The 18,456-nt window shown below is 46.5% G+C and overlaps 1 protein-coding gene across 1 annotated transcript in view; it reads left to right on the forward strand.

Moving 5' to 3' along the window:
* The window catches only part of LOC311195299 (nischarin-like), a gene marked incomplete at both ends in the record, with an annotated part of 539,550 nt that extends 521,791 nt beyond the window's left edge, over positions 1-17,759 (forward strand). Inside the window, 16 exon segments of the mRNA XM_084268681.1 lie at positions 415-425; positions 429-587; positions 2,144-2,239; positions 3,745-3,840; positions 4,382-4,534; positions 5,108-5,176; positions 5,577-5,762; positions 5,962-6,090; positions 6,494-6,607; positions 7,411-7,519; positions 10,857-10,978; positions 11,821-11,879; positions 13,111-14,436; positions 14,835-15,009; positions 16,867-17,020; positions 17,728-17,759. Coding sequence (XP_084124807.1) covers positions 415-425; positions 429-587; positions 2,144-2,239; positions 3,745-3,840; positions 4,382-4,534; positions 5,108-5,176; positions 5,577-5,762; positions 5,962-6,090; positions 6,494-6,607; positions 7,411-7,519; positions 10,857-10,978; positions 11,821-11,879; positions 13,111-14,436; positions 14,835-15,009; positions 16,867-17,020; positions 17,728-17,759 — 2,990 coding nt within the window.
* Between the last annotated feature and the right edge of the window lie 697 nt (positions 17,760-18,456).

Below are 18,456 nucleotides of genomic sequence, written 5' to 3' on the forward strand. Positions count from 1 at the left end.
TTTGTCTGTTAGATGGTAGGTGCTGCTTTTTCTGGTTAGAATAAGTCTGAGCTGCTATTGAACTTAGGGATATCTCAAAGTTTAGCAATTTGTATGTTATATAAATGAACTTTGTCTGGTTCCAGCCCTGTTAAGAGGGAAATTTGCCATTAGTTGCGTTGGGAGCTTAAGGCTTGAATGCAGAGAGTGCCTGTTTGAACACTTGGGTTATTCTGGTGTTAAAGAAAATTTATCTGAATTCAGTGCTTCTAGTTTAGAAGCAGAAAAGACATTGTCTTGGTGCCTTAATCATGAGCTTAGAATATAAATGACAGAGATGAAATCGCTGACATTAGGTTTTGCAGGTACCATTTAATTTACTCTTTGGTAACTGGGGCAGCGTTGTGTTCAATACCATCATCCTGTGTTTTTCAGGAGAGCAGCTCTGAATGGCTGGAGAAGTCTTCAACATCAGCAACATCAGACCCTTGCAGCCATATGCTGTCACTCAACAGTTGCTGCAGGGGAAGCCTACGTGTGCTAATGGAGATGCCAAAACTGATCTAGGTCATATTCTAGATTTTACCTGTCGACTCCAGTATTTCAAGGTGAGCCATGTTTGCACAAGTACTGGCGGTGTTTCTGCCAGAGTGATGGGATTCTTGGCATGCTTCTGGAGCCTAGTTTGAATGCACAAGATCTTTACTGGCAGTAAACACCTGTAAGCATTTAGAGCTGGGTGTTAAACAGGTGCTTATTCTACCAACCTTCAACATAGTTCTCTAAGAAAGATGTTGATTCTGCCATGTGATGTCATCTCTTCAGCGGTGCCCTCTAGGGTTTCTGTGACAGAGCCTTACTGGGTGCTAATAGGCATGGGGAGGCAGGAAATATTCATTTCAACCTTGCATTCTTTGACAACACTATGGCTAGGCCAGTGTATACAGGTGCATACATGCATGTGTGTGTAAGTCCTGTCCCCTTTCTCACCTTTAACTGTATTGGAAAGTTTAAAAAACCCCCAAACCAAACTAACAAAACCATCAGTTTTAGAGATGAATGGCCCAGAATTTCTAGGACAAATGCCATTACAGAACAAATGTAAAATGGCCTCAGATAATTTTTGTCTGGAACCAGTTTGATATTTTGTTCTTCTACCAAATCAGTGAATTACAAAGACTTTTGCTGAGTAGCTTTTTTAACACTGCTTGCTACAGGTCAGTGTCTTTTCAGCCCTTTTATTACATGAAGAATTTCCTTGTAACTGTGTGGTATGTTCAAAGATGAAATGAAGTAGTGGTTTGGGGAAGGTGCACTGGAGGGCTTGGGAAGTTTAGAAAGCAAAACCGCAGCTCTACTGTTATTCCTGTGGATCTTCAGTTGCCTTTGCCATCCTCTGTGTGTAGAACCTGTTGTTCAGAGGATTCTCTGGCTGGAGAAGAACATATGATTTAGAAAAATATTATATACAGCATATTATTTAGAAAAATACTTGAGAGTTTCTGGCCCTTCTGAAAGCTTGTGAGTGGGAGCCTTCAGAGTTTATAAGATATACGTAAGACCAAAAAAAAACCCCAAACCTTAAGAGATTTCTCCCAAAATTTTATTCACAGCAACCAGAACTGCAACCGCCTGCCTTTTGCACTGGTGCCATGTGCTCTGGCCAGAATGCTATGGGCACGTGGGAAAACTAGATGCCTTTTTATGAGATGGTCTAATGCTTTCTTCAAACCCATCTTGTCAGTGCCTTGGACTTCATCCCCTGGGCTGGAATTGAAGACAGTTCTGTCCTGGAGGATCCAGGTGTTTCAGGGAAGCTGGTTTTAGTGAGTGCCACTCTGGCTTGATCAGCTGTGGATGAAGCCTTGCTCAGTCTTGTCTGTGGGATTTGAGTGCCCCATGTGCTACAAAATACAAGCACCAGGTGGCAGCTTAAGTTCAGTGCCTCAAGTTCAGAGCACTTAGCTGGAGTGTAACTGATGGTTTGGGTTTTCTCTGCTGAAGAGTTAATCTGCGAGTTTCCTGTATCATCCCGTGTTTGACAAAGGGGTTGGAGCTGTGGCTGTCCCAGCTGCTGTACTTGTGCTCTTGCCCGTGCACAGCTGTCTGAAGTGAGCACAGGTTGGGTTGTGTACACTGACTGTTCTTCCTTGTTGATGACCAGGTCACTGGAACAGGGGGACCTTTTGGAACCAGTAAGATTCAGGAGCATCTGTTGCCGTTTGACCTGTCAATTTTCAAATCTCTTCATCAAACAGAGGTACAACTGAGCTACTGCCTGTAATTTGAGGGGCTCTGTAAATGCCAGGTCTGGTGCATGTCTCTCAGGCTTGGCAATTGCTTTGCTTTGGTGCTGGGGTTGGGGCATGCAGTGTTCAGGAGGAGTGTTTTATTTGGGAAACAGTGTGGGGTTTTTCTCAGGACTTGGCAATACGGATGCCAGATGTAAATATTCAGAAGAGCTTGTGCATGTCTTCCCAAAGGATGTGTGTCATTTCCAGTGTATGCAGAAGCTACCCCAGGGTGGCTTTCTGTCCCTGTGAAGCTCCAACAGATGGGTGCTAATGGGAGCTCTTATTACAAAGTACTTCTTGTTTGGGAAGCAGCAGGGATTTCTGAAGTGATGTGAATTTGCTTGAGAAGGTTCACTTGAGTGCAGCGCTTCTGGCTTGAGAATTTGTGGCATTTTTTCGTTGCTCTGCTCTCAGTGTGGATCACAGGGCTTCCACTGGGAGTGTTCAAAACCTCTTTCATCCCTTTCAGATCTTTCCAGAGTGGGAATGCCTGGTTGTGTCACACAGCCCTTACCCTGTGTTCCCTTCTGTTGGGTTCAGGACCTTTTGTTGGACATGCCTGCTGTCTCACTGATAGGAGAGGCTGTGCTGGTTCAGAGCTGCAGTGCAGTCCCCAAGTCAGGGACTTGCTGACATCTTAGTGTGGGAAGGAAACTTCAGTGGGCTGGTGTTGGGAGTGTGTCTAGCATGGATAATTTCAGGAGTAGCTTTGTTTAGTGTGGGGAGAATAAAAAAGGGTTTTGTTTTGAAGACTTTTGTGCCTGTGGGTTCCTGAAAAGGTCTGGATGGACTGGCAGCAGACCTGCATTTTCATCTCGTCGTAACTGCTGCCCAAAACCAAACAGTGGTGATCTGGAGAGGTGCTTCCAGGGGCAGAAGGAGTTCTCTGGGAACTGGTTGTTGTTGCACAGTGTGCCCAGAGAAGGACCCATTTGCTAGACAGAGGTTGGGTCACATTGAACTGCCGAAAAGACTTTTATAATGTCAAACTTAGTCTGTGTAATGAGCTCATTGGTGTATGAACTGCTGAGCTGGGCATCTCCCCTCCCCCGGACAGTTGTTGTTTATTCTTTGCAGTAAAGAAGGTGGGATACAGCAGTAACTGTGTTTGCAGGTCGATCTGCACAGCTTGAGGTACCCACCTCTGCGGTTGGTGACAGTCAAACACTGCGCCCTGTTCAACTGCCTGGGCGGTTGAACCTGGGGGAATGCCCAGGGAGGGTAGAAAGTGCCTAGAGAAGATGTTTTGTGCAAAGAAATATTTGGGAATTAGTTTTTCTGTAGTTGTGCCCCTAATTTCTTGCTGTAGCTTTACCAAATGTTGGGCTGTCTGACCTGATAGTCCCAGATTTGAAGGCAGTGCTGTAACTACTTTCCGGACCGGGAGGGAATCCGTCCTTGAAGCTTTCAGTTGCCTCTGCTGTGTCCCGTGTTTGTTCTGCCATTTCTGACTGTCATGTTTTTCCAATAGCTCAGTCATTGTGGGGGGAAGCTTCTCAAAGGGCTGACCTCATCCAAACATGCTCTGGCCACAATGAGTGTTCGGTTTTCAGCAACATGGATGAAGGTGAGAGGGAGTTTCTGATGGGCGTTCGAAGCGTGTGCAAGAATCACGCCTGTGGTGGGGGAATCCCCATTTGGAGCCCTGGTCCTTTTCTGTCCTGCCTGTTGCAGGTTCTGCTCTTAAAGCTGGGAAGCAGAAAGGGTTTGCTGGCCTCTCAGAACAGACTTGAAGTGATGAGATGTGTCCCTTCACAGGGATGTTTCTGATGCTTTGATTGGAATGTGCTTCTGTTACTCCTCGAGAGCTGAATGCGTGTGGCTTCTTCTCTGGGCTGTGATTTGGCAAGGGTGTGAGGAGCGTACCTTTCACAGTCCCTCTCTTCCTTCCCATTCTCCAGCCTGGGTTGGCTGCCAGTGTTTGGGACTCCCTCCCTGTGGATCTAAAATAATTCTGACACACTCAGCTCCTGCTTTAAGACCTTTAATCTGGGTGATGATAAGGCTTAGGGATCTTTCTTTCATAAGGTCATTTGGATTGCTTGTGAAACAATGGGCTTTCACCGAAGATGCAGGTACCATATTTTTAGGGTGCTTGTCTTTAACAGGAAATCCTGGTGCCAGAGGCCTCTGAGTTTGATCAGTGGGAGCCAGAGGATGCAACTTCAAGCTGTCCAGTGACAGCAGTTATCCCAACTTGGAGAACATTAACAACCTTGGATATGAGTCACAACAGCATCTCTCAAATTGATGATTCAGTGGTAAGAAATCTTTCTTCATTTGTGTGTGGGGGGAAAGGATGGCTGGTCTTCTGTGGCACATGACTCAGCAGGGATTTTGCAATTTCTTCATGTATCTCTCTTCTGAAAGATTTCCCCTTGCACTGTCCGTGCTTGAGCTCCACAAGGTAATGCTGTGGAGATCAATGCACTGCTCAACTTACTCTGGTTTTTGCTTCTGTAATCTTTATCCAGGGTTCTGTGTAATACAGACAGGCCTGTTTGATGAGCTGGAAAGGCCTCTTAATGAGTTTGATCTGTAGTTAGTGGGGCTAAACTGGGGGCAACTTGCTTGTCTTCAGTGAGAACCCAGGTTTCAAATGCAAACGTGACCGTGCTCATCAGAGTAATCTGGTTCTCTCACCAGCAGGAGTCTGCACTCTGGCTGCACTAGAATGGGTGCAGAACGCTTTTTACTGCTGAAAGCTGAGAAGAGGGTCTGTGCCTTGGAGAGTTCCTGCCCTTTGCCTGTTAGTTGTTAGTTGGTTGGTGAAGGAAGTACAGCCAGGTTTCTAAGCTAAAACGCATTTAACATGTGCACCTTTTCCCTTCTAGAAATTAATTCCCAAGATTGAGTTCCTGGACCTGAGTCACAATGGGGTGTCTCTGGTAGAAAACTTACAGGTAAGGGATGCTTTTGAAGGTGATGTTTGCCAGGCTGCCCAGGACCTTCCAAGACAGAATCCTTTTGCTAAAGGATTTTGCCACTCATCTTGCAGAGAAGAGTTTAAGCCCAAATAGCTTCCTAGCATCAAGCCCTCGTAAGGGTGCATTTCTTACTTGCCAACACTGACATGCAACATGTAGTTCTTGACTAAATTCAGTCGTTGCTGGCTGTGTCAATGGCTTGGGAAAAATAGAGTCGAGGAAGTTCCCTTTCCTGCAGGCTTAATCCTGTGTAATGAGCAAGTTCATGTTGTGTTTGTCAGCTGGGCAGCATCCAGCATGAGCAAATGGACAAGCCTTTGATATTGTTTAATTTTAGCAAATTGGTGTGTGACCTGGATTTTCTGTGCTCTCGTAGCATCTTTACAACCTTGTTCACCTGGACTTATCCTACAACAAGCTGACATCGCTGGAAGGTGTTCACACAAGACTGGGAAACATCAAAACTCTGAATCTAGCAGGAAATCAGCTGGAAAGGCTGTGTGGTCTTAACAAGCTGTACTCTTTAGTCAACTTGGATCTGAGCAACAACAAAGTCAAACAGGTAACTACTGATTTTAGTGTCAGATTGCTTTAGAACACAAGTGATTTCTGTTAGAGGGTGAAAGTGCAAATAAAGTGGCTGGAGAGAATTTTTTTCCTGGTTACTGTTTGTATGTAATTTAGTCAAGAAATGCTTAGACTGTGGTGGTGTTCTCATTTAGCCAATCTGTGTATTCATCCTTTTACTGAAAAACTTTCAGATTGATGAAGTAAAAAATATAGGAAACCTCCCGTGCTTAGCAAAGGTGGTGTTATCCAGCAACCCACTGAGCATCATCCCTGACTATGGGACCAAAGTACTGGCTCAGTTTGGGGACAGGGCTTCAGAGGTATGTAAGAACAGCTTTTTCTTTCTAAAGCCTGGTAAGGAAAGTTGTGTGAATGCTCTACAAGCCTGAGGAGTTTTTAGTGGGGGTTGGAGTACATCTGTAGGGAATGGAACCATGTATACGCTGCTGGGCGTGCTCCTCAGATCTAAGGGAGAGCTTGCCCTGCTTTCACTGGGTAACAGGGTGTTCCTGTTGGAAGGTGCCTGTGCCAGTGGGGTGTGGAGCTTCCCAAGCCCTTCTGAGTTTGCATTCAAGTCATGAGGTCTGACGTGGTCATTACCTTGTTTACAGGGTTACAGACATGCACAGCATCTGCATCAAACTATTTATTTATGACATAAGTAACAATAAGTTACAGAGCTGCCTTGTTTTCTGTATTTCTGGATGTTTTTAACATTTTTAGGTCTGTCTGGATAACACTATCACCACAGAAAAGGAACCAGACACAGTGGAAGTGCTGAAAGCCATTCAGAAAGCCAAGGAGGTGAAACACAAACTGAGCAGCTCTGATAAAAAGGTGAGTTGGGTGCTGTGAGAGCAGAACGTGCTGGGTACAAAAGAAGCCTGTGAGTCCTCTCCAGATTGGCTTTGAGCAGAATTCCTTAAACTCACTTGTCATGGAAGTGAGTGCAGTGTTTGTGCTTTACTGCAGTGTGAGGTTTGAACATCACCTCTTTCTCCTATTTAGATTTCAATGCAGTTTCAGGATGTTCCTTTTTCTGCTGGCTTGGGATAGAGGAAGTGGGAAGAAAAGAGAAAATGGCCTAATGGTACACACAATAAATATGCAGCTGACCTCAACAGCCGTATTTTCCATCTTATACAAAGAGTGCTGAGGTGTGAGATCAGTGCTTGTGTTGCAGAGGACTGAAATGATTTTCCCAGACTTTCTTCTTGCGAGTATTGAGCAATGGGAAAGGATCAGAAGTCTGAATTGTCCTGTTCTCCTGTCTGCTGTGCAGTGGGTTAATCTTGTTCTGGAAATAAGTTGTGTTATCAGGAGCTGTGATGCCCCTGCAGCCTAAGAATCCTGTTGTCGTTGTGGTTTGTGAAACTTGCTGCTGGTTTTGTCAGTGCAGGGATCAGTGATCAGAATGACTTCTCTAAACGAATTCTTAGTGGAGTTCTGCTTAGTGGGAAATGGGAACTTGAGAGGATGTGAGCACCACCGTGTGCCACCCCTCAGAAACCCAACACATTTGGTACTAACGTTCTTTTTACTCCAACTGGGAAATCTTTGTAGACTTAGTGCAGTTCAGGTTCTGACGTGTCCCGTGTGTTTAGGATTTTTCTTTAATTATTGCCTACTTTCTTTATTAGATCAGTGAGGACTCCAGGCTCACCGCTGCCAGCTCCAAACCAAACTGTTCTTCTGTTCCTGTTCGTCCTTCCTCTCCCTCTCTGCCTTGTCCTGTCAGCTCCAGCCAAGGTAATCATGTATGTATCGTGCTGCTGGGCTGAGCCTCTGGGTTCTGCGTCTCTGGGCTGCACTGATGTACCTGGATGTTCTGTGTAGGGATATGGGGCTTATCAAGTCAGAGCAGACAGACCCGGCAGCTTTGGCGTAGTGCAAGTGCCATGTGACCTGGCAAAGCTGACCTGATGTTCACTGTGGTGTTAATTAACTCGAACAGAAGTTGGGGCACGGGGCTGCTTTTACTGCAGAACAAGCAGCAGCAGAGGACTGTATCTCTCTTGCTAGTCTAGATACATGCCTTCAAGGGAACTGTGGCATCTGTAGGCACGTTCTAAAACTGCTTCTCTGCTTGTTGGTCTGCACAAGGGGAGCTGGAGCATCTGTTCCATTACTGCTGTTGGCAAGGGCTGTGTTTCTGTCAGGCCAGAATGGAGGTCGGAAAAGGAGATGAGTAAGAGGCAGTTCTGGAGTTTGGGTTCAGACTGAGCCTGTGATTTCAGCACACTGTTGTGTTCCACAGCACCTGCTGACCTTACCTGAAAATCCCATTTCACTGGATGCTTCAACCAAGGGTACCCACTGCATTAGAACGTAGAACAGTGGCGTGTCCTGCATCTTCTGCAGGGGCCCGTGGGACTGACTGACTGGAAAATTCATGTGTGTCTGAGAAGAGATAAAGATGCTTTTGCTTTTGCCTGAATGAAAGCTTAAAATGCAGTAGGGTGTATCTGGTTGGGGACGACTTTGTAACCATTTAGAAAAGTGATGACAGTCTCCATAATTGGGGGTGAAACAGCTTACTCTTACCAGTGAATTGGTGGGTGGGGGAAGAGGTCTTTGGAAAGAGTCTGTTCCTGGCATTTCTGCAGAATCAGTAGAGGTCTCAGATCACTCAGTAAAAATGAAGTGACGGCGTTTAAATTAAAGGAGAAGCAATTTAGATGCAGGTTTAGTTGCTATTTATGTGCTTGAGTTGCCTTTGGAGCCCTTCTGGATAACTTTTCACCTGCAGGTGAAATGCCAGGTTCTCCCAAATTAAGCCAACGCTGGCTTTAAAGCATCAAGCATTGAAGTTGCAGGAGTGAGACAGCTTGGCTATAGGGCAGCCTGGGGTTTTATGCAGGGCTAGCTGTAAAGATGCATGCTAGCAGTGGCTGTGACTGTTTAGGTATTACTTATTGGTCAAGCATCTTTTTCCCTTATTGCAAATGTTTAAGGAGCACATGAGTCTTGGAAAAAATACCAAGATCTTTCTGAACTACTTGGGAATTTTATAGGAAAACTGGTGTAAGACTGGGGTTACTGACTGTGGTCCTTTTCCATAAGATTCCTGTAGTAGAGTCTTGAGGAAGGGCTTTTATATTTATAAAAATAAATATAAAACTGGGATATAAATATATAGTGGGATATTTATAAATATATTAATATATAGTGGGATAGCAAGGAGTAGGACAGGATTAGGACATTCCTCAGCTTTAACAACAGAAATGAATTCTTTGCTACATACCTAGCTATCAAGGGTTGTTTTCAAAATACTGATTTTGAGAAGTCTATTTTTTAAAAAATGGAACTATGCTGGGCAATTTATTTCATTGTTAGACCTGAAATCAGGAATAATGGAATTCATTTTCTGATGCACTATTTCTGTGAATTGTTTTCTCTGCACTTTCTCTAGACACCATCTGTTTCACTAGCATTTTATTCAACTTAAACATGTCTTCCAAATGGCTTATGGCAAAGATTAAACATATATAGAGAAGAGAAATCCAGCAATAATGCTGCCCTGTTCTGGTTTTCTTGTCAATTTGAGTTTCCTTCTGGCTAACATGGTTGCTGTGTTCAAGCAGTAAATATCTCTTGTGCTTCCTCTGCCTGAGAGATGGTTTGGTGTCATCTACTAAACTTTGCCATCAATCCAGAACGATACAGGCAGGAGTTCTTATGCCCGAGGAAGCAGCTCACATGCATTGTCAGCATGAGCCAGCAGTGGCTCCTGCAGCTTGGAAGGCCAATGGTATCCTGGTCTCCCATCAGAAAAGGGTTGGCAGCAGGGACAGGGAGGGGATTGTCCCTCTCTGCTCTGCCCTGCGGAGGCCCCAGCTGGAGTCCTGTGTCCAGAGCTGGGGCCCCAGGACAAGAAAGATGTGGGACTGGTGGAGAGGGGTCAGAGGAGCCACGGAGATGATCAGAGGGCTGGAGCAGCTCCCCTACGGAGAGAGGCTGAGGGAGCTGGGCTGGTTCAGCCTGGAGAAGAGAAGGCTGTGGGGGGACCTCATTGCAGCCTCCCAGTCCCTGAAGGGAGCAGAGGAACAGGAGGGAATCAGCTTTTTGAAAGGGCAGGCAATGGCAGGACAAGGGGGATGGATTGAAGCTAAAGGAAGGAAGGTTTAGGACAGATATTGGGGGGAAGTTCTTTCCAGAGAGAGTGGTGAGGGGCTGGAAGGGGCTGCCCAGAGAGGGGGTGGGTGCCCCATCCCTGGGGGTGTTCAAGGCCAGGTTGGCTGGGGCCCTGGGCAACCTTGTGTAGCTCCAGGCCTGGAGGTTGGTGTCCCTGCCTGTGGCAGGGGGGTTGGAGCTCTGTGATCCTTGGGTCCCTTCCAGCCCAGCCCAGGCTGGGATTCTGTGATTGGGATTCTGTTGTTTATTTGCACGTACGTTGTACACGCGTGAGCGGGCCGGCTCTGTGCTGATGCTGAGAACTGGAGTGCTGGGTTGCATTCCTGCCAGGCTGTGAATATCAAACAGGCAAAAAGCCCAATGTCCCTGAGAATATTTCAGTATACTGCATTCCTGATCAGTTTGTAATGACGAGTCAGGCTGGGATCCTTCAGAAAGGTTCTGATCGAGGGAAGATCATTTCCTTGAGTGGCATTTGAGGGACAGGACCTCCTGCGCCAGGGTAAAGGTTTTACAGATCTTCTGCTTGTTTGCTTGGCGCCTGCAAAAATGGGAGTGAATGCTGTGAAGCTCACAAACTGCTCTGCTATGGCTTTGCCAGCCTGGCAATGCTTTGGTAACACTCAGGGCAAGTTTCAAGGAAATGGACCAGTTGTGTTAAAACTAAATTACATGGAGAATTCTCACACAAGATGTTGAGATTTAAATTGGTGGTTAGCTTAAAAAATGAGCTTTAGCAGTCTTCAGTGCACCTTCCAGTGCACTTAAGGATATTAAAATTGTGCCTGGTTTTGTTCTGTCCTGGCTGTTCTGTGAAGAGACCCCGCAGCTTTAATGACTGATGGTCACATTTTGATGATACAATCTTAATTCTAGTTGTTTGACAGACACTATTAGACATTCATTTTGGTTTTACTTCAGCAATTTTAAAAGGTCTTTGTATTTCTTCTAGAAATAATTTGTGAAGAAACAGTCCTAGCCAGCAGTCTTTTGCAATCTGGTAGTTTGACTCCTACAGACTATACAGTTCCCCAGAGATATTTTGAAATACCAGACTCTGGATGTAAAAATCAGATAATTGCTACACTTGTGTTTATTTTATGGCAGTTTTAATGTGGTAGTGTTTGTTTTTTTTGCAAGCTAATTTCTGATATTAAACTTATGTTGTTATAGTAATCCACAGCAAAGGTATTTTCATTCTCTGAGCTGTTATAATTGAGGAAGGAGGTAGCCCCAAATTTGAGTGGTGGGTTTGGTCCACCTTGTAAAGTGAGTGCATGATCTGAATTCACCAAAGAATTGTCGCTGTCAGGACTGAGATGTTTACCTGGCATTAGCGTCTCATTCAGTGTGCTCTGAGATGCTGAACTGCTCTCTGAACTGAGCAGTTCAGCACTTTTTGGAAGACAGGTCTCTTCCTCAGAGAGTGGAAGAACCTTCTCTCTGGCAATAGGTGTTGGCCTAATTGGTCTCCTTCAAACTCCAGCTGTTTAACTTCTGCGTTGTGGTGTCATTTTTTATATAGGAAATGCCCTTCATATGCCTGGCTTCAGGGCATGAGACAGCCAGCCCTGAGGGACTCTGCCTCTGCTGCCAGCGTGGCTGGGCTTTCTCCAGGGCCTTTGCCTTTTCGCCTGGCTGTGCGCTGCTGCTGAAGTCTGTAGTGTGCTGAAAGGCCTACAGGCCACATCTGTTCTCACTGCGTTCCTGGCTGCCTCAGAGTGCCCAGCCTGAACTAAAAACCTGGTGTGTCAGCATCCTCACAGGTCAGCTGTTCAGCTGCCCACGGGTACAGCAGTCAGGACTCAGCAGGGAGCTGCTGGCCTTAAAAAGCAGGAGCCAGCGTTAACTTTGCTTTTCACTTCTGCTGAAATCTGGCAGCAGCTGCCACTGCCTGATGGTTCTTTGTTCCGTAGGCACCTGCCTCTCTGTTGGATTCCTGTGAAGCGCATGGAAGTGACCCCAGATGTGGTAAGTGAGACTTCTGAGCTCTGGCTTAAACCCCCATCAGCTTTTTGAGTCCCAGTAGTGGATGGTGCATTTCAAACCCGGCTTTAAGGCAAACCAGTGTGTCTGGTTGCACGCTGCCTCTAGTTGTTTTCAAGCGAAATCAGTGGTAAGAGTATAAAGTCTTTGTAACCTTTGAACCCTGGAATAAAGTCAGTGGCTTCAAGCCAGTGATTTGCAAAGTGCCTGTTGGGTTTGGGAAATGGAAGATGAGCTGAACACTTTATTTTTACTTCTGATAAATTGCACACTCCCAGCCTCTCAACCAGTGGCTGTGCAGAGTATGAAGATCACAGAATCACAAGGTTGCAAAAGACCTTTAAGATCATTAAGTCCAACTGTTCCTGTCCCAAGCTAAACCAGATCCCTGAGCACCTCATCTACCCTTTTTTTTAAACCCATCCAGGGAAGGTGACTCAGCCCCTCCCTGGACAGCCTGTGCCACAGCACCATAACTCTTTCAAGGAAGAACTTTTCCCTCCCATCTGCAGTGACCCTGCCCTGGGGCAGCTTGAGCCCATTGCCCCTTGTCCCATCTCCTGTCCCCTGGCTGAAGAGACCATCTCCCACCTCTCTTCACCCTCCTGGCTGGGCAGTGGAGGTGGGGAGAAGGTCTCCCCTCAGCCTCCTCTTCTCCAGGCTGAACACCCCCCGCTCCCTCAGCTGCTCCTCAGAGGATTTGCCCTCCAGCCCCTTCCCCAGCCTGGTTGCCCTTCTCTGCACTCACTCCAGGACCTCCCCGTCCTTATGGTGAGGAGCCCAGAACTGGACCCAGCACTCGAGCTGCAGCCTCACCAGTGCCCAGTACAGGGGCACAATCATCTCCCCAGACCTACTGGCCACGCTATTTTTGATATAAAAAATTAAATAGTTACTATGTAAAGACAAAACAATGTATAGACACGAGATGATCTGAAAGCATCTTGAAAAATCAGTGGCAGGACAAGGGAATAATTTCAATTAGGAATATTTCTATCAACTAAATGCTGTAAACGGATAAAAGAAATGCAGAAATGAATACAACTGCAACCTATGCATTCTTGACTATTTAAGATGTTTTATGAAATTAGGCTGATGTAACTGCAGTAACAAGATTATACCTCAAAGTTCAGAGCAGCAGCAGCAGCACCATGAGCTGTAGGTAGCTGTGACTGTTTTGAAACTCAGGCTCGTACTTTGCCTTGTTATCTCTTTTGCAGTTTGGATCCTTCAGAGGAAGAACAGCGTGCAGTGCCTGACCCCTGTAACACTGTCATCTTGCCTTTTCATTGTATGTCACACACTGCCACAAACCAAGATTTTACCCAGCACCTTTCTACCTTGATAGTGCAGACTGTGCAGAGATCCCCCCCCTCCTGCTTTACAGAGGAGAAAGGGAGCCCTCTGGGTGACACCAAGACCACAGACAAAGAAGATGGCTCTTTTGAAATGGGGCTTCACGAAGGAGATGAGACTCCTGAGTTCAGCACTACTTCAGATCTTCGGCCCTCTGACCAGGGAGCAGTGGAGAGTGTTGCAATAGTCAAAATTCTCTGGAGTTTCTCTATTCACATTCGTAAAGGCCTCAAGCAGTTTGCTTCCTGTTTGGTTTTGACTGAAGATCTGCCAGCTGTGTTTGAGATTCCTTGTCAGGAATGGAGAGGAAATTGCCAGCACATCCCTTCTGCCTTGAAGCTGGTGCTGTCTTTTCCATATACTGATCTTCTGGAACTTGGCTTTCTCCTGCCAGAAATCTGTTTAACCCTGAAGCTGACAAATGGTGACAACTGCTTGTTTGTTGTTTCAGACCCCCAGAACCTGCAAGACTTTTATTCCTGTTTACACATGCGTTGCTCTCAACACTACACGTCAGTGTTAGGAAGCTCCGTGTTGTACTGTGGACCAGCAAACCTCCCAGAGTTTCTCTGCCAGCTTAGGGAATTGAATTGCATTTCAGCAGATGATGTGGAAATAAAAGGTTGTTTCCCAACATACCTTGTTTATGGGAAGAAAACCTGTGTCCAGGAACTCCTGCACCAAGCAGAGTCAGCTGGTAGTAACAAGGACTGGTCAAAACCCGTTTTGTGTCCTGCACTTTATTCTTCAGTGTCTAAGGCTTCTGCCCAGGGTCCCTGTGTGGTCCATCCCTGTTGGATATTTCTAACACGCCAGCATTTGTACCTAGTAAAGGTGGATTTCAGTTTGCTGCCAGGTAAATGGGGAGGCACAGAAGAGTGGAGAAGTGTATTTAAGCTGACTAGGATGCCGTTAGCATCACTGGTGCTGCATCCGACTCATGGCTGCATCCAGCAGAAGGGTTCCTTTCTGGATGGCCACGTGCTGGAGTTGCTTGTTGGATACAGATGTGTTAAAGCAGTGTTTGTTCTACCTCATGAGAAATTCCACTTCCTCAGAATCTACAGTCTTTTGCAGAGGCTCCTGCAGGATGTTAAGACTATTATTGTTGTCAAAGCTTCAGGCAAAGCAGACGCTGTACGGAACCCCATGGTGGAGGCAGACAGGCATGGTCAGTCAGCAAGGGAACGGTTCCCACAGAAGCTCTGCTGAAGCCAGTGTGGCCTTGCTGGTGAGTTTTCAGCTGTCACTGGGAATGGGTTTGGGCCTGCAGTGTTGGCAACGTGCTTCATCATTCTGTTGGCCTGTGGTGTGTGTGGAGGGTTATCCTGGGCCGTAGCTGTCTGTTTTGTTTCTGGTTTGGTTTATAGTTGCAACATGTGTTTTCTTATGGAAGGAGACCTGCCTTTCCCATGCTCCCAGGCTGAGGTCATGCCAGATTGATAGATATGCTCAAGAGAAACCATTTAGAGCAAACTATTCAGAGTAGAAGCTGCCCATTCCTGATTTCTGAATGAAAGTATTAATTTTTGTAGGGGAAGGGCTGTGTAGTTCCTTAAATTTTGTGTGTTTTCTGGATCTCTTCCAGCTTTTGCAAGCCTCATCTGATGCTGTCATCTTTCTATCCATCTGAATTTCTCACGCAGAAGATGACAGAAGATAACCAGATTGCTGTTCACCTTCCTGTTTCTGTGTCTCTGCAGCACGTGGCTGGGCTGAAAGGAAATGCCCTGCTGGAGTTTTTCCATGGCAGCGTAGCAGAGGTACTACCCCCAGCCCAGGTGTATAAAAAGATGCCTTGTGGCCTCTCAGGGCTAGACAGTGTTTTTCAAAGGGCTGTCCCAAAGGGCTTAAACCCAAGGGTCAGGCTCTGCCAAACCTGGAAGGGTTTCTATCACAAACTGGTTTGTGTGACTGCGTGCTGGGTTCCTCGCTGCAGTGACGGGGATCCCGCCGGGCACCTCTCAGGCTCCTCGAGGCAGAACAGGAAGGACATTAGTGTGTGTCCAGCAGGAATGATAACTCCACTTCCTTTTTTTTCCCCTTTCAAGGGTCAAAATGAAATAAAATTGTATCAGTACAGGCTGGGGGTGACCTGCTGGAGAGGAGCTCTGCGGAGAAGGACCTGGGGGTCCTGGTGGGTGACAGGGTGGCCATGAGCCAGCAGTGTGCCCTGGGGGCTGAGAGAGACAATGGGATCCTGGGGCGCATCAAGAGGAGTGTGGCCAGCAGGTCACAGGAGGGGATCCTGCCCCTCTGCTCTGCCCTGGTCAGGCCCCACCTGGAGTACTGTGTCCAGTTCTGGGCTCCCTGGGATAAAATAAGCCAGGGATCTCCTGGAGAGAGTCCAGAGGAGGCTATGGAGATGATGAAGGGCCTGGAGCATCTCCCCTGTGAGGAAAGGCTGAGTGAGCTGGGGCAGTTCAGCCTGGAGAAGAGAAGACTAAGGGGGGACCTTATGAATGTTTATCAATAGCTGAAGGATGGGATGCAGGGGGAAATGGGCAGCCCCTTTTCAGTGTCTGTGGGAACAGGACAAGGGGCAATGGCTGCAAGTTGGAGCACAGGAAGTTCCACAGCAACATGGGGAAGAACTTTTCCCCAGTGAGGGTGAGGGAGCCCTGGGACAGGCTGCCCAGGGGTGTGGAGTCTCCATCTCTGGAGAGATTCCAGCCCTGTCTGGACGCCGCCCTGTGCAATATGAGCTGGGGAGCTGCTTTGGCAGGGGGTTGGACCCCATGGGCTCTGGGGGTCCCTTCCAGCCCCTGTGATGCTGTGAAAATGACTGGAGTGGAATTACTTTGTGATGGGATCTCACTAAATCAGTAGGTGGCGCCTTTGTGCAGTACAGATGTACGAGTATGTACTTGGCTGTAGGAACTCCAGAAACAGGAGGAGGTAAACCTAACTTGATGTACAGTCTGTGTGGGGAACACCAAATTTAAAAATACAAATAATACCCTAACCTCAGAGTGTGGCACTTTGATAAATCATTGTGCTCTGAGTACAAATCTCAATTGAAAAGCAACTTGAGAGAGACACTCTGTTCACATCCCTCACTTCCAAATCTTCAGTGAGCACAAATGGTAAGCTGTGCTTCTCTTTTGACATCAAGGGATGCTGATAAAGAAAGGTGACTCACTTGAGGATTCACAGTAAACTCATCAAGCTGGGCAGATGCCTCCCTGGACAGCAGCTGTAACAGCAAGAGGTGCTGTTGCTGTCTCTTAAGGTCTCTTAAGGTCATTAAATCCAGCCCCTCGGTAGCATCTGAAGGCTCAGCAGACTTGTTGGCACTGCTCACTGATCAATTTTGTCTGCAGTGTCTTTTGTGCCAAGTCTTTACTGTGTGCTAGCTCCTACTTGTAGTTTTGGGCAGAAAATGAGGAAGAACTTGACCATGACAGGAAAATATGGTTTTACACAAACAGTGGAGTTCCATTGTGTGCACCTCAAAGCTGTGCTGCATTTAACTGCCTCGAGGTGAGCTTCTGCTCTTTGACCACAGCATCTTTAGATGCTCCAGCTGTTGAAACTGTTTCTCTAGTAGCCTATGATGATAAAGCTGCCTGGATTATCAAAGTGTGCAAGTAACTTGCAGCATCTGCTTTCTGTCTTAGGTGGAAAATGAAGAGTTGAGACAGCTCATGTGGTCCTCAGTTCTGCTGTACAAGACTCCCAGTATGGAAGTGATGGCCTGTGTGCTTCTCTCAGCAAAAGCTATTCCCTTTCTGTTGGATGATTCATTTGTTCATGCTGATGAGCGTCAGTCAGGTAAGAGAGCTGGTTAATCCCTTACTAGGGTTACCAACCTGATCCCCGCCTGTGGGTTTGTCTTCAGTCTGACCTCAGTCCCGGGGAAGACCTTGGAGAGGGTCATCTTAGGAGCTGTCATGGAGCACATGCGTGATGCCCAGGGCTTCAGGCCCAGTCAATGACCTGGATGAAGGGATTGGATGCTCCCTCAGTCAGTTTGCAGATGACACTAAACTGGGAGGAAGTGTTGATCTGCCTGAGGGTAGGGAGGCTCTTCTATGAAACTGTTGCTACCCAATGCAGTGTCTCACCCAACCCACAGCTCAGGCCGAGCCTGACAATGAAAATATCTTTCTACAATCTAAGATGCCATGTTACTCAAGGGGTTACAGTGTACAGCTGGCTGTCTTTCTTACCCAGGTGTGTGCAGATGAGCCCAGTAATACCGTATCCGTAGGGAGGCAACAGCAACGAGCTACATCTTCACAGCTTTGCAGGTGCTGGACATGCTGCTGGCTGTAGGGGAAGTGGTGTGACAGCCGGTCACGGGGAGTCTGTATAATCCAGGTTGCTGGGTCCTGAGTGGCAGCCCAAGGAAACTTGCTTGAAACATCTCGCACACCCTGGTGTCTTTATAAATCTTTTAATTGCATAACGTCCTTATGACTTTGTGGCTGTGGGGTTTTTTCTGTGCACTGTGGGCCTCTTTCCTGGGTTGCTCACAGGTCATTGTGGAGTCTGGTTTGATTTGTTATGAATGGGCTGGAGATAAAATCTTCCCGGCCACGATGCCATTTGTGTTGGGTTTAAAGAGGTTTGCTAGGGAGTTTGTTGGGAAAATGAATCTGGGCTTGATGATGCTTTGTTTCAGCTCTCTGTGCCTGGCCTCTTGTTCATTAGAGATGTGAATTTGTTCCTGGTTTAGTGCTTTGTCATGGTAAGGAAAGCCACCCCTAAGGTGGGACAACCTTTTGGATAGGAATGTTGTGGTTCAAAGTTCTGAAAGCTGACCCGAGGCTGTTTTACAATCCTGTAAAAACAAAAAAATCTGTAACTGTGGGTGCATGGTGATTTTGTCTTGAAGTCTTTCCACTGATGAAGAAAGAATTACAAGTACAATTAAAATAAACATTACTATCTGAAAAACTATGATATTTTAGGGAAAACTAAAATTTCCTAGAACCTCTTACAATTACAATATGGTCAGCTGATACAATCCACAAAACATTTCATTTTCATCTACACTCAAATATTTTCGATAATGCCCTGTGATTAAAATGATAAAAAACACCCCCAGACAGTCTGAAGACTGTCTGAGTGACAGCAGGTCAAGTCGGTGGCCACAATCAGAAGCAACATGGCAAAGACAGATTATGAAACAGTAAAGAAATCTTGACTCCAATATAATTTGAGTTAACTTTTTGGAGGTCTCATGGTTGTTTGTATATTTTATC

Source organism: Gallinula chloropus, assembly GCF_964237585.1.
Source record: "Gallinula chloropus genome assembly, chromosome: 10".
NCBI lineage: Eukaryota > Metazoa > Chordata > Aves > Gruiformes > Rallidae > Gallinula > Gallinula chloropus.